This window comes from Peromyscus eremicus, chromosome 4, assembly GCF_949786415.1.
Source record: "Peromyscus eremicus chromosome 4, PerEre_H2_v1, whole genome shotgun sequence".
Taxonomy (NCBI): domain Eukaryota; kingdom Metazoa; phylum Chordata; class Mammalia; order Rodentia; family Cricetidae; genus Peromyscus; species Peromyscus eremicus.
Window position 1 is genome coordinate 152,124,137 of NC_081419.1, and position 11,568 is coordinate 152,135,704.

The 11,568-nt window shown below is 50.8% G+C and overlaps 1 protein-coding gene across 1 annotated transcript; it reads left to right on the forward strand.

The window, feature by feature from the left end:
* Positions 1 to 6,160: 6,160 nt before the first annotated feature.
* Birc7 (baculoviral IAP repeat containing 7) lies at positions 6,161 to 10,125 on the forward strand. Its single transcript, XM_059259825.1, has 6 exons — positions 6,161 to 6,591; positions 7,894 to 7,993; positions 8,368 to 8,446; positions 8,528 to 8,573; positions 9,696 to 9,767; positions 9,930 to 10,125. Exons 1-6 carry the CDS (start codon positions 6,225 to 6,227, stop codon positions 10,121 to 10,123), a joined length of 858 nt encoding a protein of 285 aa, XP_059115808.1. The 5' UTR covers positions 6,161 to 6,224; the 3' UTR covers positions 10,124 to 10,125.
* The last annotated feature ends 1,443 nt before the right edge of the window (positions 10,126 to 11,568 follow it).

Below are 11,568 nucleotides of genomic sequence, written 5' to 3' on the forward strand. Positions count from 1 at the left end.
CAGCTCCCTATATCAGGGGCCACTCTTGCATCCATGGCTGAATGCAGGTGCTTGGGCTAGCATGTGGCAGATGCTTCATGAAACCCACCTCTCAAAAGCCAAGCAGCTCTGTGGTCCTGAACCAGAAAGCAAGCCTTCAAGAAGTTAGAGCAAATGCCAGGGCACAGCCAGCCAATCTGAACTTCAACTGACTCATGAACCTTGGCCCCTGTCCAACCCTTGTCTCTTTTCCATCTACACAGTACCTAAAGACCTGCAGCCTAACTTGGACAAGAAACCTACAATCCACGGAGGGTGCCATGGCCTATTGGCTGCCTCTGTGTTTCCAGGAATTGCAGCTGACTTCTGATACTATGGCTGTGCTTGTCTATTCCCCAGGACAGTACCAGATGGCCTAGGATCCAAACATCTCCAGGATATCAGCTTTAACGCTGAGGAAGAACAAGCAAGTATGTGGTACTCTAGGATCATGTAAGCCTCAGGCCTTGACCTTAAGTCATGAAACACAGGCTGCTGTAAGAGGCATATTCATTCAACTCATGTGACAATCAAGTCTGGCTCTCCGCCAGGGCAAGAAGAAAACCAGGAACTCTGGTTCAAAAAACAAGAAAGACTTCCTCCTCTTACCCTTACCAGCTCCCTCTAGACCTGTCATGGTGTTTTTTTTTTTTAATTTTTGTTTGTTTGTTTTTCAACTGACTTGATATTTAATGCCATGCTTCCTCAGGTAAAATGGTGCTGAGGGGTTGGGGATTTAGCTCAGTGGTAGAGTGCTTGCCTAGCAAGCACAAGGCCCTGGGTTCGATCCTCAGCTCCGGAAAAAAAAAATGGTGCTGACCTTTAGTCACCCAAGCTACCCTGCAACATCCGTACACGGACCTTGAGTATACTGTGCCAACACCTAGGCTCCTGCTGGGACAAGAGGTGGCAGAGGTTTCTGCTTCAGAAACTGATTCTGGGGGAAATGGAGGCTGGTCTGGTCTGAATCACCAAGTCCTGCCCAAGCCTAATCATCTCAGCCGGTAGCACTTACAAAACAATTTCAAAGACTGTCCACAACAGCATTCTAGGTAAGAATCATCTGATATGAAAGGTGCCTATGTAGGTCCTGGCAACCACAAGGATTCCAAGGCCCTGTTGGAGTTATGCAGAGTTGGCATCCTAGCAGTCAAGTAATGACTGTGGTGAGAAATCAGGGATGCACAGAGCCGGGTGGAGTTGGCAAGGGTCAACATGGTAAGCAGGAAAGAGAGTGTGCAGGGCTAATGAGGGAGCGGGGCTTGGGGCCCAGTTGGGGCAAGGAGTATATGAAGATGCACGTGGCAGCTGGAGGAATGTTGAGCACTGCTGAAACTGTTAACCTGGAATGAGGGCCTGACCAGACATTCAATCAACACCCCTCCCCAGGGAAGGAGTGTGACCTGTCCAGGGAATGGGAAGACTGAAGGAGACTCTCCTACATGTCTCCACTTACCCCCCATGATGCCCAACAACCCTTCAGTCTGGTAATTGCATGCTAGTATCACTTAGGGTGTCCTTCTCAGTCCTAAGCTTGTGCCTTTGGGGAAATGAGATGCATTTTCCCTCACTTTGCTGAGTTGTGAGCAAAGGAGCCATCATGACCATCTTTACCGAGAGGTGATGCTATCCCTGAGAGGGAAAGGTATGCAAATGATGGCATTATCTGATCATATGGATCAAGCTAAGCCTGAGGCAGTCCACCCTGGGCTTTGCATGTGAGCTAATGCATTTCACTTTTGCTGAAGCTTTGCACTTATGTCACAATGATGACAATATACGATAGCAATTCTAATGCAACCAGAGTTCCACAGGGGAAGGTGTCTGCCTAGATACCCAACCCATTCCTCCAGCACCTATTGGCTGGTCTCCGGGTTTCCGTACTCCCTCATGTTCTTGCAGTTCCCAGACACTGGCTGCATGTGTGCCTCCTGTCCCTACAGCCTCCCCTCCACCCTTCCGAAGTCCCTTAGCTGTCTTCCAGGCATTTGGACCCTGTTCTTGTTGTTGCCTTACAGTCAGATGACACTGGGGACTCATCCATCTCACTGCATTTCCGAAGAGTTTAGTCCACCTATGGGTGACTAATTACACAACTCTCCAGAACCTGGTCTCTGATCCTGTGTTGTCATCCCCTTCATGTCCAGTAGGGTGTGCTCTGAACCAGGCGTTATGACCTCAGGCTCCCTCACCTTCCACCTTCAGGAGACTGATGTTCTTCCCATGGGCAGTGGGTGAGTGCTGTGACCTTTTAGGTTACTCTGTCCCACAGCGTAACTACTGACTTTGTGTAGCTACTGAGTACTTGAAATGTAAGGACTGCATTTTCCATTTTATTTCATTTTAACAAGATTCAAATGGCCACACTTAGCCAGGGTCCAGAGCGTGGGCACTCAAACAAAGTCCAAGTCCCTTGGAAAACTTGGGGGCCTGCATGTGTAGTAGGCTCACAGATGAGCCTGACACTCAGTTCCATTGAACCTGGTTATCCACCAGCCCTCCAGCAACTCTGATTAAAATAAATTGGAGGAAGTGATGTCAAGCTTGTCCCTTGCAGACTATAGTTCCCACTTCCTACCCTGCAGCCCTTCCTGAGGCCCAGGAGCTCCCTGATCTAGCTCTTCCTGAAGCCAAATCCAACTTTACCCTGGATTCCCCCTTGGCTGGAGTCTGGGCCCAGAAGTACATAGTCTAAAGCGTTGACCTGTAGGACACTTGGGTTCCCCTGGACTTTGGGAACAGAAGACTGCTGCTATCTCAGCTGGCCCATGATGCCTAAGTGTTCTCCTTTGGCTGGATACCACAGTCTCTGGGCTCTGAAAAATACACTCAGAGTGCCCAGGGGAGTGACCTTCAGGAACAAGCCCAATGTCAACAGCAGGATGCTCGACACCGACACTCATGTTTCAGACTGTCTAGGGTCTGCTCTGCAGAGCTCAGAGTAGGGCAGAAGATCTACAGAACCAAACAGAAAGAATTCCCTTGGTCCGTAGAGGGGGATAGTGGCATTGACCTTCCTCTGTCTCCCTTCCCTTTCTCTTATCTCTTCCCCTACCACATCCAGGAACCCCCAAGACTCCCCCCTAGGCTTTGACCATACAGAGGATGGCACAAACAGTCCCCACACTCTCATACTGGGCCTTAGCTGACCCAAAGTCACATCATGGCTATGCTATGAGCTACAGGGCCTTGTCACCACCTAGGTATTGTCTGCATTAGCAAGGGACTCAGCTTGCAGTGTGAGCTCATGGTAGAGACTGAGGCATCAGGCAAGGCACTGTAGAGACTAGTACTGTTTCTATGAAGTCCCAGCATGGATGCAACTGGCACAGCTACCCGGGTGCTTTGTTCCCATCCCCTCCAGCACATGCATGTTATTTCTGGCCTCTCTCATAGGCCTCATGCACTGCTGAGAGCCCTGAGATTCCCCATTCTGTGGTCACAGGTAAAGGATGTTCCTGTCTGCCAGGGGTGGGCTCTCAAACAGGAAAGAGGGATAGCTCAGCTGTCTTTGTCAGGAAATACTTGCAGTCCTGGCTGGGAGAGACTGTCCTTTGTCACAGATCCTCAGGCCCAGGCAGCAGGTCCAGAGTCCAGTACTCAGATCCGCAGGGACCCAGGCCTGGACCTGCACAGAGAAAGAGCTTGGTGAAGCCGCCCCTATTCTCCTTTATCAGCCCCTTTGGCCTCAATCCCAGAGAACCTAGTCCAGCAAGGGGCCTGGAAAGACAGGGCTCCAGGTTCAAACACCAAAGCTGTGATTCTGCTCTTTTGCTTACAAGTAGAGAGAAAGGCAAGGGTAGTGAGGTCCCCAGGGGATACCCTAGAAGGTTCTATTGCCACAGATGGAAGTATAGGCCACATGTGGGCCCAGCAGTGGATAAGACAGGGTCCTAAATCCCTGCTGTGCCATGTGGAGATACATCTGCTGAGATGGTGATGGTGGATACCCCAGGGACTCCAGCCCTTTGGGGCTTGATCTGGTATGGAATGGAGTAGGCTAGGCCACCATCTCCTAGTCTGATCTCCCATGCCTCTGTGAACCTGCTTTCCCTTTCTTTGCCTCAGTTTCCACATCTATGAAATGGTGAAAACCCTGTGTCTTTCTCAAAGGGCAGTGGGGGTTCTGTGAAGCATGGTCCTCCCAGGGCATTCTAAAGCCAAGGAACACTGGAAAAGCTGCCTATGGGCTCTGGTGCCACGGGGCTCTCCTGTGGAAAGTGAGCAGGGTAAGACACATAGGCAGGCTTGGGACCCAGATCTCCTTTCCAAGCCCAGTGTCTCCTTAGGCCCTGTGAAGTAGAGTTCTAGGATGGTCTCCCCCTACACCTGAGAAGGTAGGCCTCCTGCCCAATCTGTTCTGCTCTCTCTATTCCTTACAAATTTTAATTTTTAATTTTTTTTGAAGCAGGGTCTCACTCAGGCTAGCATAAAACTTACTATGTAGTCCAGGTTGGCCTTATATTCATAGCAATTCTCCTGCCTTAGCCCCATGAGTGCTAGGATTGCCCACCTAGCACAACTGGTGGATACCCCAGGGACTCCAGCCCTTTGGGGCTTGATCTGGTATGGAATGGAGTAGGCTAGGCCACCATCTCCTAGTCTGATCTCCCATGCCTCTGTGAACCTGATTGTGCTAGGATGAGCCACCAAGCCTACCTCACAAGCCCCAACCCCTCACCGTATCTCTCAATATCTAACCCTTGACTGAGGGACTATTGACAGTTGATAGCTTCTGGGAGAGGGAGAGTCAGTTTTCTTTAAGATTGGTGGCCCCTGGTGGGTTGACCATGTTCCAGTGGATGATGCCACACCACAATTGGACAGCACAGTGATGGACAGCACAAATCGGACTCGGTGGGTTAAACATTAAAAAAAAAAAAAAAAAAAAAAAAAGAGGAAATGAAGTTGGGAGTGGAGAGATGGGGATGGATCTGGGAGGAGGTAGGGGGAGAAAAAGGGGTGAATATGACCAAAATGAACTGTCTGAAGTTTCTTTCTCTTTCTTTCTTTTTTCTTTCTTTTTCTTTCTTTCTTTCTTTCTTTCTTTCTTTCTTTCTTTCTTTCTTTTTTCTTTTTCTTTCTTCTTTTCTTTCCTTTTTTTTTTGAAACAGGGCTTCTCTGTGTAGCCCTGGCTGTCCTGGAACTCATGCTGTAGATGAGGCTGGCTTCAAACTTAGAGATATGCCTACCTCTGCCTCCTGAATGCTGGGATATATATACTCACCATGTTAAAAGCTTCACCAGCAGTGAAGAGCTGCTTATAGGTGAAGGGTTTGTGCAGTTATCTGGGTACAGTGCCAGCTGGAGCAGAGTTGGCCCCTTGATCCTTTCCATGCCCCTTTCAGTAGTCCTGAGGACATTTGTTTTACTAATCTGTATCTATGGCCTCTCTGGGGCTATGACCCTCCTCCCTGTTCTGTTAGGTCTGTGGCAATGGAGTCTTTCACCTGGAGCTGGCTAGTAGAGACCAGGTCCCTGGGACCAGTTCTGAGGCAGAGCTCATTTAGGGAGGCAATATTCCCTGTGACAGTGCAGATAGAATGTCGGGCCTGGAGTAAACACAATCTAAACCTTGAGCTCCTCCCAGACCAAGGCCCAGGGCATACCACCCTTGATTTGACTCTAGACCATCCAGACAGAAAGAGGGCAGTCTGAGACCAGATAGGAGAGTCCGGGCTGAGCCAAGCAGGGATCTCCTAAGTGCTAGGGACAGGATAAGCAGGTGATGTCATCCTTGAACATCAGGACAGGCTTGGTATGGAAAGAATGTGGTTGAGGTTGCATACTGTCCTGGACAATGGAGCTCTCTACCTTGCAGGCCCTTTCTGGATTTATCTCTACCCAGAACTGGACCCTGAATGGCTGGAGTCCTCCTGCTCTATATTTTTGTCAGTGTCTATGACTTATTTCCAGAGACTTAGGGGATGCTGTTGGAGAGATCCCCAAGCTGTCTCTCTCTCCCCCCATTTAGAGATGCTTTCTGCACTGTGGAGTACTGCCTTTGTTATGGGCCTGCCATGAGGCCCCGTGACACACTCACTGCAGAGAGCACGTGGCTGCCATTCTGGCCTCTTTTAGAAAGTGGCACATCCCTGGACACTACAGCATTTGAGCATCTAGTGGCATCTGCCTGTAGTTAGAAGCAGGAGTCTCTACAGTTTCTAGAAAGGGCTAGAGTAAGTCACTGGCACACTCCAGGGGTGATGTTTTCTCCTGCAGACTTGCTCAGAGCTGCTGTTCTCTCCATGGGGCCTGAGGGTAGGGCCAGGGACTTGTTCTGTGGCCCAGAGCTAAGTCACAGGGAAGATAGCAACGGCCCCACACAGGAGCAGTGTGGACCCCACCGTGCACGTAGCCATGTCCTGGTCCAGGACTGCCTAGATGGGCAGATCTTGGGCCAGTTGCGCACCCTGTCAGAAGAGGAAGACTCTTCTGGGGCTACCTTTCTTGGGGAGCCTGCCTTCCCTGAGATGGATTCAGAGGATCTCCGTCTGGCTTCCTTCTACGACTGGCCATCCACTGCTGGGATTCACCCTGAGCCATTGGCTGCTGCTGGCTTCTTCCATACAGGTAAGTCTTTTGGTCTTTCTGCTGCGGTCTGGATGCTATTTAGCACTCTTCCAGGCCAAGAGTTCTGTGCATTCCTGCCCTGAGGGAGGAGCTGATGAAAGGTAGTCCTGTTATCCCTGCCTGGCCAGGACTTGGGGTCTACCCCAGTCAAAATCACTATGAGATCCTGGGCTTGTGCTGGCCTTGTCCTGGGGACCCCTCAGCAGGTGGGAGTTTCACCTGAATTAGATAGCTCTGAGGGTCCCCCACACTACTCAGGGATCCCCACTGCCAGATGGGAGGCTTGCAGGCTTGGTTACAGAGGTGATTAGTCTCTTTCATTCCAGGACCTAGAGGGACAAAAACACTGCATCCTATGGATGCAGTGGTCAGCTTAAGCACCCTGATTTGTGCCCATCTTGTAGGTAATCCTTCAGGCTTCCCATGTACCAGGCCAGTGCAGGGACCAATCCTTTGAGTACCTGTTCTAGTTACAAATAGTTCACTCCTTTAGTGTGGACTGCTCCTCACTCGTGGTAGGGGTCAGATTCTGGCCCTTTCTCTTCCTGGCTGAGGAAAAAGAGGCAGCGAGATCCACTGAAGGGCTCTGTAAGTATGAGCATAGCCAGAGAAGCTGTCACCAGTGGGGCCATCAGGGGAGGAATTAGCCATTTTTCTTGCACTGACCAGTCAAGAGTCCAAATCAATTTAGGACAATTGGACACTGGTTATAAAGGGTTAATGGCTGGGACAGTTAGAACCTCCTTGAAAAGAAGTGTCCCCGAGGCCAACAGATGTTAGGGGAATTTTGTGGACTGGGGTGTCTGCTGTGGGATATGCCTGTAAGCAGTCCTGTTTATAACTTATGGACAAGGTCATGAAGGACACATCTTCCCATGGTTGGGGGATGGGCAGAGAGCAGAGAGGAGGAAGGCCTGATCCACTAACACCAAGGCTGGCTATGAACCAGTATGGGAGGGGTCACCTCCGTATCCTGTCAATAGGAATCTTTCTCAGATGCCCTGAATCTCCCAGGCTACAGATGCTCCAAGCCTTTGGCCCTACCCTACCCACATGCTCTGAGAACAACATAAATGCTAGCTCAGCCTTTCCAGAATGTTCTCGGGCCCTCCTGACACATGCCCTAGGCATTGTCTTTATTTGCCTTTGAGACAAGAGAGATGCCCATGTGCCTTGCTCCCTTCTTGTTAACCTGCTGACAGACCCCAGCCCTGTCTGTCCAAGCTCTGATATCAGGTCATGGAAGGACACCCTGGGGTTGCCAGCTAGGTGTTACCAGCCATGTGTCTCTGCCATACCCAGGCCAGCAGGACAAGGTGAGATGTTTCTTCTGCTATGGGGGTCTGCAGAGCTGGGAACACGGGGATGACCCCTGGACAGAGCATGCCCGATGGTTCCCCAGGTAAGGGCCATGTGGATTGCTGTAGGTCAAATTAATGAAAAGGGCCCTAAAGAACTCTGTCCAGCCTCCTCATCTCCCACAGTCCTGGGACATCAGGATCCCTCTAAGGTAGCAGACAACCCTACTCTTCATGAAGCTCTCTCTGGAAGGGCAGCTACGGTGGGCATTCTCCTTTGCTATCCTCTTCTAGGTGCTCAGAGCCCATCTCCTGAATAGCTTTCCCTGCAGGTCCCCTGGGTGGGGGGGATACATCCCTGACTACCTCCCATAGGGCATAATGGGTTCCATGGGAACAGAAGGCATGGCTCATAGTACATGAATGTAACAGTGAAGCGCTAAGAGTCCAGTCCTGCCTTCTGAGATCTCTTCTCCAGGTGTCGGTTCCTGCTACAGTCAAAAGGAAGGGACTTTGTGGAAAGAATCCAGGCCTGCACCCCCTTGCTTAGCTCCTGGGTAAGTCCATCTGTCCTCAGGACTCAGGTGGGTTGGCAGTCTCTACTCTGTTTACTTATGACATTGATGGCTTTCCAACAGGACCAATGGGAAGAACCAGAAGATACAGTCCCTGCCACCCCCTCAGGTGAGATGGCCTGATGCAGAACTCTTGCTGTTGCATTGGCATTTGCAGCCTGTATGTAGGTAAGACTGCTCAGTGTACCCACCTGCCAGTCAGCAGGGAGGGACTGTGCACACATGTTGATGTCCAAGGCACAGGTCAGGCCACTGCATTCCCTTGTTCCCACTGAGTAAGCTGCTAAAGACAGCAGCCAAACCTGGAAATGTAGCTGCATGTTGGGATGGCTCTGCTGGGCACTAGCCACAGCTTCTGAAAGCCAGCTGGGCTGTAACCAGAAGCCTATTGAACAGAGCTATGGAGGACACAGCTTTCCAAATCTCTTCCCTGGGCCCTATGGGACAGGGGTCTGAGGATCTTCAGGGACCACCTGATCTGTTTGCCAACTTTTTCCTGAGCTTCACTGCTGTGAGCTGTGACATGACAATACTAACCTGTTTTAAAAACACATGAGTCTGTGGGACACTCTGGTGCTTGGCAGGGCTTTGTTTACTGTCCTCCCCAGTCATGGTAGCACCTCTAGCTAGAGGCTCTGAAAATGCAGCACCCTTAGTGTAAGAGGGCTGGACCTTTCCCAATGACTTCTGGGAACACACAGATCCATGTGTGCATAGATAGAGCATGCCACAGACCACCAGCCTTTCTCTACAAGATTGCTCTCTCTCCCTCTGCCTTAAAGATACCAGGGGCAACCAGAGTCAGAGCCCAGGTGTTCCCAGCACACTGGCTTCACAACTGATGGCTGACTTGCTCCAGGAGGATGAGGGCCAGATGGCAAGGGCCAGAGGTACCTTCACCCGTTCTAGGCACTGCCTGCCTTTCCTTGTCTTACTCCTCTGGGCATCCATCACCCTTTGTTTCCTGTCCCTCCCAAAATGCCAAATATATACAATCTATGACTACCTAGTCTGACGGGCTGGGTAGGCAGAGTACCCTGGTGGAAGGCAGGCTCTTTGGTGGCCTCCAGGAAGCTTCTGGTCTTGAGCTCATGAACAGCTGAGTGCCATACAAACCCTTCTGTTCTCTAGGACAGAACTGGTCCTTGGTGGCTGCTAGACCTTCTTTGGGCTCGACCTCCCTTCTCCACAGAAGCTAGGCCTTGAATCCATTCTTACTAACTCTCTACAGCTCCTGCCCATGGAGGCCCTGAGATGCTCACATCCAGAAGACAGACGCAGCCTGAAGATGCCAGTGAGCCAGGTATAGTTGGGATCCACCGGAGGTGGATGGGCCACCCTCTTTCACGGAGGGGGTGCAGAGGGAACATGGGGGGTAAGAGGGCGGGTCGTGTAACAAGCCCCTTCCCCTTGAGGAGTCAGTATCCTAGGCCCTGAGGGTGCTGGTGAATTCTTGAGTCCCCAGGAGCTGGGGATGTGCAGGAACAGCTGCGACAGCTGCAGGAGGAGAGAACATGCAAGGTGTGCCTGCATCGAGCCGTGTCTGTAGTCTTCGTGCCCTGTGGCCACCTGGTCTGTACTGAGTGTGCCCCCAACCTGCAGGTGTGCCCTATCTGCAGGGTGCCTATCTGTAGCTGCGTACGCACCTTCCTGTCCTAAACCAGGTAAGGTCCAGAGTATTCCCAGCATTCTTCCTACAGCCTGGGTGTAACCTGAGTGTCTTGCTTTCTAAGGCTAGAAGTGGCATTGTAGAGACGGCCAGGTCACACCACTCCCTCCCTCCACCAGTCAGTCCCACTGTTTTTGTTGTTGTTGTTTTGTTTTTTGTTTTTCGAGACAGGGTTTCTCTGTGTAGTTTTGGTGCCTGTCCTGGATCTCGCTCTGTAAACCAGACTGGCCTTGAGCTCACAGAGATCCACTTGGCTCTGCCTCCCGAGTGCTGGGATTAAAGGCATGCGCCACCACTGCCCGGCCCCACTGTTTTGAATCCTTCCTAGGTGGAGTCAGAGGAAAGAGGGCTGGGGGTCACCTCTTGTCCAGTTGGTCATCAAGGGCTTAAGCTAGGCTTGGAGAGGCCAGCTTCAGAGGCACATGGACTAGACTGAAGCTTGGTGGTCATGCGGGGGTGGGGGTTAAGGGGTGGGGGGAGGGGCACATGGACATCAATTGTTACATAAATGTGTCACACCTCGTCCTTGCTGAGAGACAGGAGCCATGCATGGCCTTCTTATACTCTCAGAGGTCAGTGTGTCCCCAAGATGTGTCTGATAATTCTTTGGTAGAACAAAGTGGTAGGTCAAGGAAGTTCCTGAGGCCTCTGGCTCAGATAAACCTGCTAAGAGCAGAACTCATACATGCTTCCTTTTCTTCCTCCAGGTACTACACTGCAGGATGGGTACCCTGCCTGCCTCCACCTGTCCCAGATCATACAGTGCGTCTGCTGGGGACACTCAGTACCACCACAAACGTAGTACAGCATGGAACAAGAGTTCCTGGTTGGTGTGTGGAGTGGTTTTGTTGTAGCTTTTGGAATCTATTTGAAGATAATAAAATAGAAGATCTCACCTTAGAGCTCAGCTAGGCTCTGTCTCATATACCCACTGCCATGTCTCCTAGTTCATGTTGAGCTGGTCTCTGCTGCTCCTCACCAGCAGAGCAGCACCTGTCAGGGGTCCAGCTACTTCTAAATACTTCACAAACTCTACCCCACTTTGGAAAAAAAAAAACAAAAAACAAAAAAACACTCTTTCTGATTTCAGTTATCTTACACTGTATTCTACACTTTCAGAATAGACTGACTTCAGATCCCCACTTCTAATTACCCACCAACTTTGTGTATTTTCCAATATGGCAGGTGTTCTCAGGCTACTTGCCCAAGGTCCTTCTTTCTGAACGATACCATTCGCTTTCTACAAAGAAAAGTCTATGTAGTATCCCCAGGCTCCATGTTTCACTCATGGTTCTCTCCTAGCTTGGGAGTGGCAGGGCTCCTGGTCCTGTTCCAGGGATTCATTCCACTGGCCTCAGTGGGGTGAGGGCCTTTGTTTGAATAAGACCTGCAGCTAGGGTACTACAGTATTTATTCAAGGCCTTTGTCACTCTTG

Coding starts and splice junctions, on each gene's coding strand:
- Birc7 (XM_059259825.1), top strand. CDS start 6,225: ATGTTTTCTCCTGCAGACTTGCTCAGAGCTGCTGTTCTCTCCATGGGG. Junction 6,592..7,893: donor TGCTGGCTTCTTCCATACAG/GTAAGTCTTTTG, acceptor TGCCATACCCAG/GCCAGCAGGACAAGGTGAGA. Junction 8,447..8,527: donor CCCCCTTGCTTAGCTCCTGG/GTAAGTCCATCT, acceptor GCTTTCCAACAG/GACCAATGGGAAGAACCAGA.